At 35.6% G+C, this 18011-nt stretch overlaps 1 protein-coding gene across 4 annotated transcripts; it reads left to right on the forward strand.

Annotated features, from left to right (window-relative positions):
- The first annotated feature begins 2915 nt into the window (after positions 1–2915).
- LOC105173644 (uncharacterized) lies at positions 2916–15297 on the forward strand. Of its 4 annotated transcripts, XM_088875458.1 has the most exons (16): positions 2916–3148; positions 3418–3581; positions 4364–4912; positions 5004–5283; positions 5633–5928; positions 8389–8568; positions 9432–10154; positions 10276–10367; positions 10480–10539; positions 10624–10712; positions 11275–11850; positions 11955–12029; positions 12783–12853; positions 12945–13002; positions 13774–14047; positions 14177–15297. In XM_088875458.1, the coding sequence occupies exons 3-16, from the start codon at positions 4497–4499 to the stop codon at positions 14881–14883; spliced, it is 3897 nt and encodes a 1298-aa protein (XP_088731584.1). In that variant the 5' UTR covers positions 2916–3148; positions 3418–3581; positions 4364–4496; the 3' UTR covers positions 14884–15297. The 4 variants fall into 4 exon arrangements, with proteins under 4 accessions (XP_088731584.1, XP_011093770.2, XP_011093772.2 ...); XM_011095468.3 differs by lacking the exon at positions 3418–3581; XM_011095470.3 differs by lacking the exon at positions 3418–3581 and having other exon boundaries at positions 4475–4912.
- Positions 15298–18011: the final 2714 nt, after the last annotated feature.

The raw sequence follows: 18011 nt of genomic DNA on the forward strand, positions 1-18011 counted from the left end.
CCATGGTCTGGCTTATGCCATATACGCTCTCATTGCTAAGATAGAAATATTTTTGTGATAAGTTGTACCCATGCTATATTTTATGTGTGCTCTGACTATAAAATAAAAGTATTACTGTGATGCCCTGTGCCCACATCTTCTGTTAAGCTCGTTGCAATTTCTAATTTTTTATCTGTGAAAGTTCTTTGAAGTTAATGTATGTTCACAGCTCATCGATAAGCTAAAAGTTTTAATAAAAACCACTTGTCCAATGTCGAATGCATATTTGACGCGTGGCAGTGATTAAAATTATAATCATTTAAATTTTTTTAAAAGAAAACGAGGGACACAATTGTCACACAATGCATGTAAACCAAAATTAAATGAAAAAATAAAAAGAAAGGGCAAATTGTAATTTATCTACCTTTGATACAGAAAATATGCAATTAACCTCCTTGTAAAAAAAATAACACCAATTTCTAAATTTTAAGAAATTGTAACAACCCCTTCACATAAGCAGTGTACTTCACGGGCATGGGGTGCAATTTTGCTTCATTTTTAGCTATAAAATGCTGTTATACCCTTAATTATAAACCGTTAGATCTTATTTTATACATTTATCAATGGTCCAGATCTTAATGAACAAACCGTCTATATTTTTTCTAATTTAAATTAATAGTGTATATTTGATATACAAATCAATAGCTTATATCCATTCGAATTAAAACAATGACCAATTTTATTCAAGTTACAAAAATAAATTTATAAAATATTAGAAATAGATTTATACAAAGAATAATACATAAAATATACATATACATGTATACAGTATTTAGAAATAAAAAAAGAATACAGAAAAAATAAGAGGGTGGCTGTGAAGGGGGAGGGAGAGGCGGGGGGGTGGCAGGTCTGGGGAGGCGAAGGCGCAGGTGGAGCTGGGGAGGCAGGGAGATAGAGGCAGAAGCGAAGCGAAGGGAGAGGCGGAGACAAAGGCAAGAGGGAGAGGCGGAGGCAAAGGAGAGCGGTGGAGGCGCTGGTATATGTGGGGCCGGACGGGGGAGGTGGTGGCAATGGTAGAGGCAAGTTTTGGGGGGTTTGGGGGAGGGGGCTACATGAGGAAGACGACGAACTTTCTTTTTCTTATTTCTACTTATTTGTATTTTTTATACTATATATATTAATAATATATAAGATCTGAATCGCTGATTTATATTATATAAAATTCAATGAACAAAATAATTAAAAAAAGAAAATCGCATGTGCACAAAACTACTTCCGTAAAAGTGGTATTTTACACCTTTTTTAAATATTAAGGAGGGTAAATTCTTATTTTATTTTTCATAAGGGGACTAATTGCCTAATTTTATAAACTTGATAGGTCAATTATCATTTCCTAATAAGTTTATGTGGGTCCCATTCTTCTTCTATTTTCTATTTTTCTTTCCCTCTCTTCTATTTTTCTTTTTTCCCCTTCTCCTCAATCACATTATCTTATTTAACTAATTGAATTATAACTATTCTTGATCTATCATATATTAAAGTAAACTTAAAAATAATATAATAAATAATTATTTTATATACTCAAAAAAATTGTACACATATATAGAGTGAGCAAAGATCCACAACCATGAATAATAAAAAAGTATTTATCGATTCTATACGATTTATTAATTATGAAGGATCAAAATAATTAATAGTATCAAATCGAATTTTCTTCTTTTCTCCCAAATTTATTTCATTTGTTCTTTTTCCATCTTATCTAATAGAATAAATTCAAACACATACATTGGAATAATTTTTTAAAAAGCTATAACATAAAAATAAATAAATCATTAACTTTAATTAATATATTAAAATTTTAAGTACACACATCGTGTAAATCTCCCCAGTTAGTAAACAACACAATACCTCTCTTTGTTTTTACATATTCCAATTATATAAAAGTATAGAGATACAACACACGTATCACTCGACACTAAGAGAGCCCTTGGCCGAACTTATAATCCCCTTAAAATATTTTATAAGATGTTTGAGAGCATATAATATTTTAAAAATTATTTAATATTTTGTTTTAAATAGCTTATAGGATCTTAAGATAAGATATTTTGAATCTTATAAACTCTTTAAAAATATTAAGTTCGCCAAATGTTTTAAAATTTTTATAAGCTCTTTAATCTTGACATCCAATAAATACAGATACGCTCATAGTTTTATAATTATTTTAGTTTTACCCTTTATATAGTTAATGTTCCCCTGCAAAGCAAAATTTTATATTTATATAATTTTAAATTCTAATAGTTTGAAGGCATTTTTCCATCATTATTATAGTATGAAGACTTATTATTTTAAACACCGTAACATTTTATAAGGTTTGATATGTTATTTATTCAAATACTTTAAAATCTTATTTTTTATACTCTTAAAATACCTTATAAGATGCAGGAGTTTTATAAAATATGTTAAATAAACTTATCCAAATATATGGGTGAAAAAAATGAATCAAACTACTCGATACTCACTGGAAACCGATAAATAAAAGCTCGTTTGAATTTGATTTGTTAAACACAACAAACCAGAAAATTTTATTTGGTAAGCTTTTGAGTTCAGCTCGAGCTCGATTTGAAGTATAATAAAGATTAATTTATTCGGGTTAGATTCGTTTATGATCCAATTAAAGATCATTTGAGCTCAATTAGATTATTAATTGAAATCAAATTCAAGTTCGATAATAATACGAATAAATTTGAATAATAATGCGTGTTCATATCGACTCGAGACATTTACAACTCTAGCCAAGCACCCTATACATGAAATAATATTTTGTAGAAAATGGGCTAGGATAGGTATGATATACCATTGCCAATGGGTGGCCCAATGTACAATTTTTGCTTCTTTCTCAAATAACTTGGGTCCAGATATATTCCCATTGTACAAATGAGAAATAATAAGACTCAGAGGTCTATGGATTCCAATGCTAATATAATAATTGTACTACAGTACCTAAAATCATCATTCGGGCTCAATTCCGGGCCAAAATCCGGTGAAGAAATTAATTAAAAAAAATACATCAAATTACAGCTTCGATTATTTCCTCGAACGACGTCTCCTTCACCGATCGACGACTCGCTCTCGCCGGTGGTTTTTGAAGTATTTCCTCTCGATATTTCAGGTATTCTTTCTGTCTTTGTGATGATAATTGTGATTTTCATTTGACGTTAATTTTTTGTTTTGCGTTTGCTGATGTAGCTTTATCTCGTTTTTTCTTTTTTCTTTTTGGTGTGTTTTATTATATGATTTTTCAAAACCCTAATTGAACCCTTGGATGATTGATTGTTAACGGTGTTGGTTGATCATGTCTGAGGTTACGAGTTAGAGCTTTGTAGATCACACGTTTTTTGTTGAGATTTTGGCAGTGATTGTTTAAAAGTTTGTTTGCAGGTTACCTGTTCTCGTTGATGATTATTATCTTAAAGGATTACTGCTGGTTTTTTGACATTTTTTAACTGTTAAGATAGTAGGTTCAGAAGCTTACTGGTTTTGAATCTGAGGGATAAGTTCATTGACTGCCAAGAGTTTCTGCTGGTTCTCGTTTGATCACGGAGGTGCATTTTATTGGTTTCTGTTGGCAGTTGAAATGGGTCGTTTGTTACTACTGGTAAAATCTGCATGAAGGAGTTGTGATATGTATGAGTCACTTTCAGAAGCAGAATCTAGTTTGTGGAATTTGAATCTGACTTCCAGAATCTGTTGGAGAGAAAGAGAAGAGTTGAAAGAAATTTGAACTAAATAGGTCTTTTAGTTACGAATACAAGCTAGTTAGTAACTGAATATAACTATACGGGAGCACAAATGTTTCTTCTTACCGAACTTGGAAACTCCGTAATGAGACTTATTCTATGACTGTGAGTATTATTTACTATGAAACGCGAGATAATTGTTATTGCTAGTTAATATGAAAGTTTCAATTTGATAAATGGCACTGTTGGTATAGAGTATAAACTTGTTATTGTGATGTTAATTGACTTGGTTTATTGTTTAACCTTTTCTGCTTACAAGCATTCATGAAATGATCCCTGTAGGAGCTTATTCATATTACACTGCATGATACTTTTCTCAAGAGCTTACATTAGAAGTTTCCACTTGAAGACCCTCTGGCGCTGTAACAATCTAAATAAAAAACCATTTTTTTGGATGTCTTGCTCTACTTAATTGGCATGCATTGTGTTGCAAATTCTCTTTGGAGTATTTATCTTCTTGAAGCTCATTTGAATTTCCCAGTTGCCGTTCAATTTATTTATTTATTTCTCTCAAATGGGACTTGCTATTGATTTGTGAGGTGAATCTTCAAATTGCATTTTGATACTGGGTTCTCTTCTACCTGCAGGTCTGTCGTACTGTTGTCACATTCAAAATCTTAAGCCGTGGTTTGATGCGTGTAGATTGTAATAATTCAGCATTGCCATGCACAATTCTGTTAACTGGTTTTTTAACACAGATAGTGTGTGGACACTGATGCCATGTCAGCATCTAGCAAATTTGATCTTTCTTCTGGTAGCCCAGATAGGCCATTATATACATCTGGGCCTCGTGGATCCTACAGTGCCTCTTCACTGGACAGATCAGGTAGCTTCAGAGAAAATATAGAGAACCCGCTTTTATCAAGTCTGCCAAACATGACAAGGAACGGTTCATCTGTAACTCATGGAGATGTGCTGAACTTCTTCCAATGTGTGCGTATTGATCCAAAGTCTATGGTTGTAGAACATAAGTTGAACCGGCCAGCAGAATTCAAGCGGCTTGCAAGTGCTGCTGTTGGCATTCCACTGGAAGATTCTATGCCTGCATCATCAAAAAGCAAACAGCTGTCTTCTCCATCACTGGAGGATCTCCGACGACTCAAATCTGGTGTGCGGGAAAGTGGTACTAAAGCTAGGTAATTGTTATGCATTTTACTGCTGCCCCTCCATCCTTTCCACTTCCTTTTCTTAAATGAGTGGCATATTTTACTGTTGCACCTATATTAGGGAACGTGTGAAGATATTCAATGACTGTTTATCAGTAATTAACAAGTGTTTCCCGACTATCCCGTCGAGGAAGAGGTCGCGACTTGATGCCTTGTCTAATGACCGATCTAACACAATGTTGTCAATTGATCGTTCTGCTTCTGGAATGGGCATTGGAAAAATGGGACCACAGAATCATGCCAGTACGAGTGGTTTTGAACCGGAGCAACAAAAATCTGAAGAAAGGACCAAGAGTACCATTCCAAGCAAGCGTACTCGAACTTCTATGGTTGATGCTAGGGTTTGTGTCCTTTTTTCTCCTTTTTTTTTTCTTTGGTAACTTTATCTTTTTTTGTTTCTGTTTGACCTTCAAATAATATTCTGTACGTCTTTAGTGATAGCAGAATTTCATGTGATGATGATATTTAGCCACCTTTTCTTGTCATATTTTGCTCAGTTTTCTGTCTGCCTATACCTATAAGATCAAGAAAAGTTACTCTTACAATGTCTGAAATAAACTGCCAACTCCCATCAAATTTGGAGATTTTACTAAGTTATCTCATAGTTGTGGACTGTTTGTTCTTGCTTTTTGGAAGTGAGCATCAGAAAACCTTTCCTATGAAGGTCTAACTTTGTTTGCCTTCACCTAGACGGATATACGTGCAAATAACCCTGCAAGACCATCTGGCAGTGTGGATAAGGACAGGGATGTAGTAAGACTCTCTAATAATGGTGCAGTCCAGGGTGAGGATCGAAAACTATCAGTTGCGGTTGATGGTTGGGAGAATTCGAAAATGAAGAAAAAACGTACAGGTATAAAGCTAGATGTTGCTGCTAGTTTAATGGCAACAAAACCAGTTGATGGTTATAGGGAATCTAAACAAGGAATGCATCCGCGCCTTCCGAATGAAGCCCGTTCAAGGTTGACTGATCTACATGGCTTCAGGTATTACTTTCTATGACTTTGTTATTTCATGTATTGGTTGGTTGCTTTTAGGATGCATATATTTCTAAAGTTTTGGAACTTTGAGTTATATGTAGTGAATTGTTACATATATGACCCAGCCCTCAAATAATAAATAACCTTATGATATGGAGAACTTTTATTTTTGGTGGTAATGAATGATCTTACAGTTTACTTTTTCTATGAAAACTTCTTCTGGTACCAGGTGCAAAAGTGCAGAGGCAATACTTGGTGTGATTATTGTATGATACACTTGAGAATATATTCATCTCATTTATTCTCTGTCCTTGTTCTAGCTTGAAGATGCACAGTTGCTTTGATTATCATTAATTTTTCCTCTCCAGAAAACTACAGCTTCATAAAAGTTCAATTATATTTTCTAGCTCTGGGAAACTGAACTAGGTTCAACTTTCGTACATATGTTTGATGTGTAATGCAAAGAGAATACTAGAAATGGGCATATTGGTACCATCCACTACTTTACTGAATGGTACTTTTCTAACTTTTTCACATATGTTTGCTGTGTAATGCAAAAGGAGTACCAGACATGGCATATTGTTACCATCCGGCATCCAATATGATTTTATTGAATGAATTGGTGACATGACTCTGAGAAGTATTCTTCAAAAAATGTTACCCAAATGAAATTTCTGTAAACATTCACCAGGAGATTTTAGAAGGGAGCTGTCTTTTTGATAAATTTCTTGGTTAGGTAATTTATGTCATTAATTCCAACTATAAGGGGGCTAGTGGTATGCATGAATGGATTTAGCTGACAATGGAATGAACTTAGGAATAGAATAAAGGTAGGAAATGAATGGTTTTAGTATATCATTCCCACGTTTTGTATAATGAAGAAGGAATAAGAGAAGGAATTGAATGAAAGATTTTCAAAACACTTGTTTATATGTTTGGTGAATAGTAATGAAAGTTTAAGGGGGTAAAAAACACACACACAAAAGTTTTGTTATATAAGAAATATTAAATTAATTATAAATTTACAATATATAGTTTTGAATGTTTTCATGTATTAGATATCCAATAAATACTTATAATTAACAAAAAAGTATCATGCTTGTTAAAAATATAGAACAATATTACATATAATATTCTATACTTATAGTAAACATTTGGTAAAATACATATAAGTATGTAACTCTCCTTATTGTATATATTTATAACACATTTTTAAATATTTTATTATTAATATTTATTATACTTAATGTATTTAAAATAATATATAATTTTTGTGATTGTAAAATCTTGTAATTACAAATTTTATTAAATGTTATGTAGCAATAGAAAAGAAATAATGTATCTATTGGCATAACTAAAACCATGGGGAACATAAGGACTGGCTAATCTAGTAGGAATAGGCATTCCTATGTGAATGGCCATTCCTAATACTAATTTATACCAAGCACGTATTTAGGAATGAGCTTGGGAATGCTCATTCCTACATACCAATCATGCCATAAGAGATTTTTCTTTTGTAGCTTTATTGCTGACTTTGCATGTTTTTTGAGGATGTTGAAGCTCCCATTTTATAGGTGATTGTAGCTGTAAACATCTACCCGTTGTTGGCAATTCATAAGAATCTTTAATGAATCTAATATAAGCATTAAAATAATTGAGTCCACCGTCAAAATTTTCTGTTTAGTTGGATAGGTTGGGTGTGGCGTTAACTTGAAAATAATACTTATACTAATAAAATAGTGGAAGGTGGCATTTTAGTTGCTGCATGAACAGTTTAAGCTGTGGGCTTTACACTTGTGTATATCTGGTGTCATGTCTTTATGGCTGTTGAGTGCTTCCCATAGTTCACATAAAGGACCAAGGGACAAAGTTCTGTATGCATTCAAGGAACTGAGTTTTAGATTTAAGAACTAATGAAACTTAACAATAAAAGAAACATAACGGTCTAGTTGTATCTGTAGATTTATTTCCATCTTCTTCATGTAGATTTTAATATTCTATGCGCTGTTTTCTTAGTTTTTATTTGTAATCATATCGGGGAAAACATTCCTGCATCACAAAGGCTTCTCAGTTTTATAGCCTTATGATTTTGGGTTATGAATAGCATATTAACTTCATAAATCTGATATTCCATGTTCGATGTAAATTGCTAGTTGCATGCATGGTGTGGATAAACAAATCAAAGAGATCTCATTGAAAAGAGGGAATGTATGGGATTTGATATATGCAAGTCTTTCTGTTGGCTTGAATTTTCTGTGACATGTCTTCATGTCTTATCAGCTTCACCTTAAGTATATGTGATTTAATTGAATATAGTGTTAAATAGAAGGAAGTTAAAGCTTTTTAACTGCTTTCTGGATAAAGATGTTTTTGCATGGAAGATTAGCAACTACACAAAAAAGATTCATTTATTTTTGGTTTTTTTTTATTCCACATTTTCTCATTTTGATATGTACCTTGATGTAGATCTGGCAATGCTAATGGAGGTCTGGGAGTAGGAAAAGGTGAAGCCAACCCGCAGACCAGCTCAGGCATGCGCTCATCTGTATCTAGGACCGATTCTGATAACAGTTCCCTTCTCCATGAGAGGAGAGAGCGTCCAAGTGGTCAAGAGAAAGAAAGGTTGAATCCGAAAGCAACAAACAAGTATGAAAATGTCTTTACCTCACTTCCTTCTAAACGCTTTCAGAAATCTATTGTTGGCTTAATCTAATATATCTATGTACTGTTGCCTTTATATTGTCAAAAGACTCTGGTTTACTGTTTTGAAGTGCAAAAATTAGAGGATGTTTTTAAATGTTATGAGCTGCAAAATTCCGAGTATTAGGTGAAGCACTGAAGCTTGGCGTCAAATTTCTGGTTCAGTGGAGCCTCCCTAAAAGCTTGGTTGTCTTGTTATTACAATTGGATTGATCCAAGAATTTTCGTAGATATGTGCAGTGATAGTGAAACAGTTCAAGCCCCAAGAAAGATGCATTGCATGAGCTGAGTTAATAAAAGCTGCTAAAAATACTTTGTTGGCTGTCTATGCTCTTTCTGGGGGGTTTTCAGTTCTCTGGAACTTTTTGGGGTTATCACTTTCTCTTACAAAAGATGCTACTTGGTTGAGCCTATTCTATTTTGTCTCGATTAGGTAATATGATGTTGGGCATTACTTTTTTGCGTGGACATTGCTTTCACGGTGTACTTAAATTACTTGTCAGCTATAGTGGAGGAAAATGAAGAATCAGAACTAGCTGAACCAATTTTGACCTGGAAGCCTGCAGAGATAGCAGAATTTTTTTCCTTTTTATCCTTTTCTCAGGAAAAATATCGAATCAGTAATGGTGGAAACCAGCCATTCTGACTTAGTGGAAATTTCAGTAAGTAGGATGGGGGGCAGGATCAACTTGTGTCTTAGTTCTTATTAATGAAATAGTTTATTGTGGTCTGATGCTTACTTCTTCTTACTTTTGCATCTTTATTTGCTGTTTGCTGACCTATTATTATATCTTTTATGCACTTTGAAGTGGAAATTCACGGGAAGATTTCAGTTCAGGCAGCCCAACTTCAGGCACAAAGTTCAATGCAAATGTTCGTGGCCCACGGTCAGGTTCAGTTGGTGGTGTGTCCAAGTTGTCTCAAGTGGTCCAACGGTCTGCATCCTCTAATGACTGGGAACTGCCAAATTGTACAAACAAAGTTCCTGGTGGCCTTGGTGCTAACAGTCGTAAACGGACACCTTCTACTCGCTCTTCATCCCCTGTTACCAATTGGGTTCAGAGACCACAAAAGTTCTCCCGAACTGCAAGAAGAACTAATTTATTACCCATTGGTCCTGGCAAGGACGAGAACCCAGTTGCGGATGTTACATCTGATATGATGGTAAATGAAAGACGCTTTCCTGCCCATTCCCCTCAACAACTCAAAATAAAAGGTGACAATTTCTCCCCAGCTGCATTATCTGAAACTGAGGAATCAGGTGCTGCTGAAATCAAGTTGAGAGACAAGAATAAGAAGTGTGATGAGATAGATGAAAAAGGTGCTCAGGTCCAGAAAATGTCAACCCTCCTGCTACCACCAAGAAAAAATAAGACAGTGAATGGGGATGATCAGGGAGATGGTGTTAGGAGACAAGGCAGAACCAGTCGAGGATTTACTTCCTCTAGGTCCGTCTTGCCTATCTCAGTGGAAAAGCTGGGAACAACTAAACAAATTAGAAGTTCCAGGCTCAGTCTTGACAAGACAGAAAGGTTTAATGTGCATTTTCTCCTTTTTGCTCCTTATTTCTCTAATTACACCTTTCTGATGCACACCAAGATTGTGACTCAGTAGAGATTTTTTTATGACATGGTAAAACCTTCTGTTCAACAGAGGAGGTCGGCCACCTACGAGAAAGCTCTCTGATAGGAAGGCTTATACACGACAAAAGCATATTGCGATCAATACAGCAGCTGATTTTCTTGGTACTTCAACTTTTAATGTTGGAGTGAATATAATAAGCATTTGATTTTGAGGTCCCTGTATTTAGTTGCATTTCCTGATAAATGATTGACTATTCTTGAATGTATATTACAGTTGGCTCTGATGATGGTCATGAAGAGCTCTTGGCTGCCGCAAGTGCTGTTACGAACACCGGTATTGTTCATTTGACAGTTTTAGTTTTCTCGCTCCATCTGTACATTGTTCTCCTGGGAATAAGTGGCCTAGTATTTAATGCAGCTCAAGCCCTCTCTAGCCCACTCTGGAAGAAGATGGAGCTTCTATTTCGTTTTATAGCTGATGTGGACATATCCTATTTGAAAGACCAGGTGGAGTTTATTTTGGATATCTGTTAAATCTGTTGCCGCAAGAAGTGAACAGTTTGAATGTTGTAATGATATGCATCATATGTTAAAGCAACATTAATTAGTGTCTTATCTATTGTATATTTCATATGAGAGTGTTCAGTTTTATAACTGCATTCATTAGTACCTCCAGAGTAGTCAATATCAAGCTGTGAGTCGTACTTAATTATAACCAGCAATATCCTTGTACTTTCCTCTGACATTAAGTTTAATTTCGTGTCAATGGCTATGACAAATAAATTTGGATTCAGTTGCTCTTTTGTAAGTTGGCACTATGTCCTGGGATACTCTTAATCTAAAATAGTTTAATGTGGTTAAGATATAAATTTTTGTGTTGTTGTGTTCCCTTGTGCTCCTATGTACGTGCACCTGATTGACCATGCAAGCAGGTTTAGTGAAGTTTACAGATAAACAATTAAATGAAAATTTTAAAAAACCCACTATATGTGCTGCCAATTTCTGGTCACTATCTTTAGTGTGTTAATTATGCTACCTTATCTTTATTATATATCCTTTTTCCTTCTAGGTTAATCCTGGTGTAGCTGTGGAGACACTGGCTCCAGTGCCTCTTGATGCAGGTAGTTGCACTTTGATACACAGTGGCTGTGTGTCAAATGAACCGGGAAGTGAGGAAAATGAAGCGAGAAGTTTGGAACATAGCCCAGATCGTTTAGCAAAGACACCAAATGAGATTTCCTTGTATCAGAGACTCATTGCAGCTTTAATTCCTGAAGAAGGAACTCAGGTTCTTTTCGGTAGTGGAAAAGAGGACCTCAAATACGATGTGCATGGATCTCGATTTGAGATGGAAAAAGATATAGAATCAGATATTTTCTGCTCTCAGATATCACCGACTTGCGACCCTTCTGGATACCCTTCTTCTAATGGTTATGGTGTAAATTCTAATGGACGATCATATTATGAGATGGAGCACCATATCGTGTCCATTCCAGACCCGGGCTACGATGATTTACAAAATGGTTTACTTGCAGAGAGACTCATACCTGGCACAGTATTTTCTGAGTATGAGTACCAAAATTTGTCAATAAGTGAAAGACTTATCTTGGAGGTTCACAGTATAGGGATCTACCCAGATTTAGTGGTATGTTTGTCTCTTCTATAGGAACGTGTCTAATCTTGTTTGCCTTTTTCCTCTGCTCTGTGGAGCTCTCAACATTATTTTTACTGCTCATCTCTTTTAATCAGTCTGATTTGGCACAGAATGGAGATGAAGAAATAAGTGGAAAAATAAATAGGTTGGACGAGAAGTACCATGAAGAGGTAAGATGTTATTCCATACGTAGTTGTCGAAGTAACTTCTAACTTGGAAGCACTAAAACTTAGACTTAAGATTTGGTGCATTGAAATCTGATTGAGCATTTATTTACTTTTTCTCTCTTCCTCTTTTTCCCCTTTGTTTGGTATATATTTTTCTGCTGCTAGTGCATACTTCTTCAACGCGCATACGCTAAACACTGTAATTAAAGTATATGTCACTTCATATTACAAATAACCTAGGCTAATATGCCCAGGCGTTTGGCCGAAGCCTTAAGGGGACAGCACCAAGCAACACTGCTACCTTCACTCACCTCAGCTCTCTCTCTTGCATGCTCAGAAAGAAAAAATAAATAGAGGTAGTTAAATGTCTTTAGATGGAACATGGAAAGAAGCAAGGACATTGTTCCTTTGTTGTCCCCATAAATCTGGAGTGTTGATTAAGGTATTCAACTAGGACACTTCTGTTCTTATGATGGAGATGAAAATTGCCAGAGCTTGTGATATCCACTGTTTTGTGAGATTTACTCAATACCACCATCTGATTTCTATTTGGATAGGATCAATAATGCAAAAGCACTGTAGAGTTAAGAGTTTCTGCATTTGAGTCTTGTTTTCCTCTTCCTGCTGGAGAGGCATCCTACTCACATTGTAAATCAGGAGTTAGTATGATATTGATATATTGTTACATTTTCTTTAGTGAAACTTCTGAATTGCTGTCACTTCTGGAATCTTTCTCATTGTTAAGTCAATGTCTAGGTTTCAAGGAAGAAAAGCTTGCTCAGCAAACTTCTAACTTCTGCTTCTGAGGCTAAAGAGCTCCAGATAAAGTAAGGGTTTGTTCTTCCCTTTTATGCATGAAACCGTCATTATTGACAATCAGTCCTCCTGATAATAATTAAGCACCTTCATGTATTGTAGGGAGTTTGAAGTACGCGCTCTTGACAAACTTGTGGGAATGGCCTATGAAAAATACATGGTAATTATCATTGCATCTGTGCATTTGTCCTCTATCTTCCTTTAATAAATGATATCATAATTCCTGTAAAATATGAGATGACTATTTTTAGCATCATGACAAAATCTGTATCTTGTCTTTATCCACCTTACCAGAATATCTATTTCTGTTATGTGAAGTTTGATGCTAGATCTTGGCTTATATCTCTGTTTTATTTGTCAGATCTCGAGAAATTTCATTTTGAAAATCTTGAGTATCAGCTACTTAGGAAATATACTCTGTTGAACAGCTTGCTTATTTAGAAACTTGACTTTCAGTAACAACATATCCATGGCTGAGAATTTTTGCTACATACTTCAAATGCATATGGAGCATTATTTTGTCCCTGAAAATTCACGCTTGTAAACCTGTGCCCCTCACCCCCACCCACACAAAAAGAATGGGAAAGAAGAGAGAAGGTACAAGGAAAAGGAAAAGATGATTAAGATATATATGTACATATATACAAGTCTGTAGTTTATGGTTTTTGTGATTTGTTTTAAGTTGTATCTTCTGTGTTATACGTCTGTCATGATGGGTAACAAAGCTCATGGGAACTCTTTCTTGAACTGTATTGAAGCAAATAATAGCGGCACCTGTATTTATCTTAGGTTGTTGCTTAAAGATTGTGGTTTTCAGTTACAATAACCTGGTCTGCTTTAAAAATTGATCAAATACGATTTTCTGTTATATCCAGATGTGGAATCTGTTTGGTTGACTTGTTTTTTGTTAATTTTTTTATTTTCCCTGTAGAGTTGCTGGGGTCCATTCGCTCATGGGATGAAGAGTGCCAGTGGTAAAATGGCCAAACAAGCTGCCTTAGCTTTTGTTAAGCGTGTATTGGAGCGATACCAGGAATTTGAGGTGACAGGGAGGAGCTGCTTTGGCGATCCTTTGTACAGGGACATGTTCCTTTCTGGTGTATCGCGCCTCTTTGATGGTCAGCCTTTAAATTCCAGCTCTGATAATGAATCTGGAAAACTTCAGCATGGCACACCTGGATGCTCAGTGGAAGTTAGAACTTCAGGTACTTGGCACAAGTTCATGATGCTTATCAACATTTATTTCTGTTGAATCAGATGGGAGTTCCTTCACCATTTTTCTGTTCTTTTCTATAATCTCTTGTATCATTTCTTTGGATGCTTTTATTGTGCAGCTCCTGCAGGCATACAACAAAGCCCTACCTCAACCAATCAGGACACCTATTCTTCTGAAGCATTGCTATCGGCAAATCTGGATTCTGGACAAAATAGTGGTAGAGAAGACAGCTGGTCAATGAGAGTGAAAAGGAGGGAATTATTACTTGATGATGTAGGTGGTACAATCAGCAGAGCTCCAGGTGTCCCATCAGGAATTGGTGGTTCTCTTTCATGCAGTGCCAAAGGAAAAAGAAGTGAGAGGGACAGAGATGGAAAGGGAAACAGCAGAGAGGTCTTGTCCAGAAGTGGAACTACTAAAATTAGCCGCCCTGGACCAACCTCTGTCAAAGGGGAGAGAAAGTCTAAGGCAAAACCTAAGCAGAAAATCACTCATTTATCTACTTCAGACAATGGTCCTGTAGGAAAGATACCAGAACAACCAAAAGGAATGTTCTCATCAACAGTGAAGTCTAGTGAGATTAGTGGAAGTGACAGTGGCAAGGATAAAAATGAGTATGACATTGACATGTTGGAGGAACCAATAGATTTATCGGGCCTGCAACTCCCTGAAATGGATGATTTAGGTGTTGCTGATGATCTTGCTGGTCAAGGAGAGGACTTAGGGTCATGGTTGAATATTGAGGATGATGGATTACAAGATCATGACTATATGGGTCTTGAAATCCCTATGGATGACCTGGCAGACTTAAATATGATGGTTTGAGTCTGAGAACAATGTATATTCCTGTGCCTTATAAAATCACAAAAAGGGGAATTATTTAAAAAAAAAAAAAGAAAGAAAGAAGAGTGAGAAAACGAAAACAAACTGTTGTCGTGAATTTACTTGTCACGTGCCAAACCATAATTAGTCTATGTATCCTTTAGGTTAAGCTATGTACAAGTTGGTTCCAAGTGAACCTTTTACTACTATGGATTTTATTCGTACTCTAGATGTCGACAGTTGACTGTAAAGATCTTTTTGTTTGACGTATAAGCCCATATCTTAGCGATAAGGTCTTAGCACACTGTATTTTGGTTGTAGCGAACACTGTATTTTGGTTGTAGCAATTATAGATCAGGGACATGTCCCTTGTACATAAATTTTATATTTCAATAAGATCATGCTTTTGCCAATTCAGCCTTCGTTAGGAGCCATAAAATGTTCCACTTTGCAAATGAGCCTATTACTAGATAGCACGTCTAGTTTATATTCACGAACTTCTGATTATCCTTTTAGTTTATTTTTTCGATTCAGTTTCTCATCTCTTGCAGATGTGAGTCTTAGGGCTTGGATGATGGAGAACCGCTGGTTGTTGTCATACACCGAATGTTTCTTTGAGAATGATGTATCATTAAGGTAAGGGGTGAAGAGAGTGCCTAATGTATATAAAAAACCCCTTTTGCTGGTCACCTCTTCCTTTTAACTGTTTTTACTAGATCGGAGGTTAAGTTCACTTGCTCTCAAAGCTGACAATCAAGCTATGCTCAATCATCCTCATCATTTCGTTTATCAAAACTTGTGTTCTTCGGTATCTTTAACTACCACTTTTGTATGCATCTGAAGTACAAAATTAATTGAAAATTCTATTTGCTGCAAACTAAGGCAAACCCTTATGTTTTACTGTCGTAGTTCTGTACAGGTTCTAAATTCTGGTATAAAGTGTCTTGCGAAGCAACAACTTGATTTACTGCTTCACCTGAAGATCATTAAATCTTTGGCCCCCCGAACCCTGACATAGCTGTATTGAGGTGTCTGAGTTATATTCTATTGGTTACTTGGTAAAGGTAGTCATATTCTATTTTATCCTATCTACAAGGTTGTCTACTGACGAACGTTTTTCAGGTTAGTGTCACTTAATTTGTTATAATAATGGTGCAACCTTATTGAATCAGGCTTTAGTTAGAGGCTGCTCATTACCATTTCATGGCACAAATCTGACCTGATAATGGTTGGTTCGTTCGTATCATGCCGAGTCCATTTAACATCTCAATGCAGTCAATTCTGAAGCATTATGCTGCAAACTGTTCCTGAAGGAAATTTCAAAGGCCTGTGAGTTTTTCATTTGTTTATATTAATCTTACGATGTCATTTGATAATTTCATAATGTTCATTCTTGTCGTATTGCCTCCGATTTATTGTACAACTACTGCTATCTTGACACATCATGTTGGACACATTTTTGCACCACAGAATCTTGTCGCAGTTTCCCTACTATGCAACTTTTCCCTACTTCATCTTTAGTCAGTAGTTTCCATAGGCTAGAACCATTAGTATACTTCTCCTGTAACATTTGGTTGTAGTATTGTAATGTGTTTCTTATATTAAAGAGCAAAATGGAACAGTTTGATGATTACAGCATTCTTTGAGGACCATTTGTGCTAGCAAAGGTTCAGATAGGAGTTGCCTTTCCAACAGTCTCTGCAACGGCCTAAGGTCAATTCATCTAAATGGGGAGCTAGCTCTAAAGAGACGGACCTCATCATGCACCCAGTGCATTAGGAGCAGTATGGCTTGATAACATTTGTCCTTCGGCTGGTTCCTGAAATACTAGAATATAAGAGGTAATGTGGCATGCTAGTTTTTATGAGCTGTTTCCAACTCTAATCTATTGATTATTGGAAGTCAGCTTTGCAAGAATATAGTTTCTGAGAATTTTCGTAGTCACTGTTGATCTATTCTGTTAACTCTCCCAGTAAATCTGTATCCTTCACCAATATATCTAGTTGTCTTGTGCTTATTTTACCTTCACTTTGTTACTGTCTATTTTGAGCTACATTCAGTTATACCATCTCCCCTTTGAGGCAATTGTTATCTATTTATTGATTTGCATCCTCTTCTTGCTTCCCTGTGAAAAGCCCTTCTAGTGGTGCAAGAGGGTGTTTTTTTTCACTTTTGTAGTGTGTACTTTTTCGCTATGATCATGAACTACGTGGGTCGGGATTTGGATTTGCTATTCATTATCAGATGTTGAGCCCTTGCTTTTGTTCCATTTCCAAAGGACTAGTATACATATGATAGGTTGATGTAACTTCCAAAACACTGATGGAAACATATGCAATTGGATAAGCACCGTTGCTTAGGTGTTTTTTTAGGCATTTCTTACTCAGCAAACATGTCATTTCTTCACTTCCATATATCTTTCTTGCTGCTGGCATCAGTGATTCCGCAGGCATTCTCACAAAGTGGGATTTCAGATATTAATTTATCCTTGAATACCTGTTTTAGATTAAAAAACATTAAAGTTTTTATGGGAGTTAGTTTGTGATGTGAAATTGCCAACACAGCCATTAACTAGCTGTGGGAGAATCTAGCAGATAATTTCCTGAGATGAACTTGGAGTATCCAGAAGACCAAGCTGTAGAACTCAACCTCAAGACCCCCTTGAATTTCAGCTACTGGGGGTTCTGATGGTAATCCTGACTGGTATTCATATGACCAACATGATCTTAGGTTTTAATTACAATAATGTGTATGCTAACTAGGTTTGAGATGGAAAGCTTGGAGAACAGTAATCCAATCTGGTTGTCAAATGATGTTGGGTTCTGGCTGTTGCATTTGTATTTCTTTCAGTAACCTGATCAGTCCTGGCAACCATTGATAAAAACACAGTCGCATTTGACAATGAAATTCAGTGATAGCAGGAATGAGTTCCAGCTAATAGTTTAAAAGCTCTTAAAGTCTAGTTTCATATGTTACGATAAAAGGGAAACACATTGCTAATTTCAATAAAACAAGTTGGAGCGTAGAAAAGACACTTGGTATTATATTTAAACTATATTATTATTAAAAAGCCCAAATATCTTTTCTATCATTTAGTACATGATAATTATTATATTATTAGATATTAGAAA

The sequence above is a fragment of the Sesamum indicum genome, linkage group LG11 (assembly GCF_026168435.1).
Source record: "Sesamum indicum cultivar Baizhima isolate 11 linkage group LG11, ASM2616843v1, whole genome shotgun sequence".
Lineage (NCBI taxonomy): Eukaryota > Viridiplantae > Streptophyta > Magnoliopsida > Lamiales > Pedaliaceae > Sesamum > Sesamum indicum.

Excerpts from the sequence above, each read along its gene's own strand:
- LOC105173644 (XM_088875458.1), top strand. The coding sequence starts at position 4,497 with ATGTCAGCATCTAGCAAATTTGATCTTTCTTCTGGTAGCCCAGATAGG. Across the intron at positions 10,713-11,274 it reads TATCCTATTTGAAAGACCAG|GTTAATCCTGGTGTAGCTGT; the intron begins GTGGAGTTTATT and ends TTTTCCTTCTAG. Across the intron at positions 14,048-14,176 it reads AGTGGAAGTTAGAACTTCAG|CTCCTGCAGGCATACAACAA; the intron begins GTACTTGGCACA and ends TTTATTGTGCAG.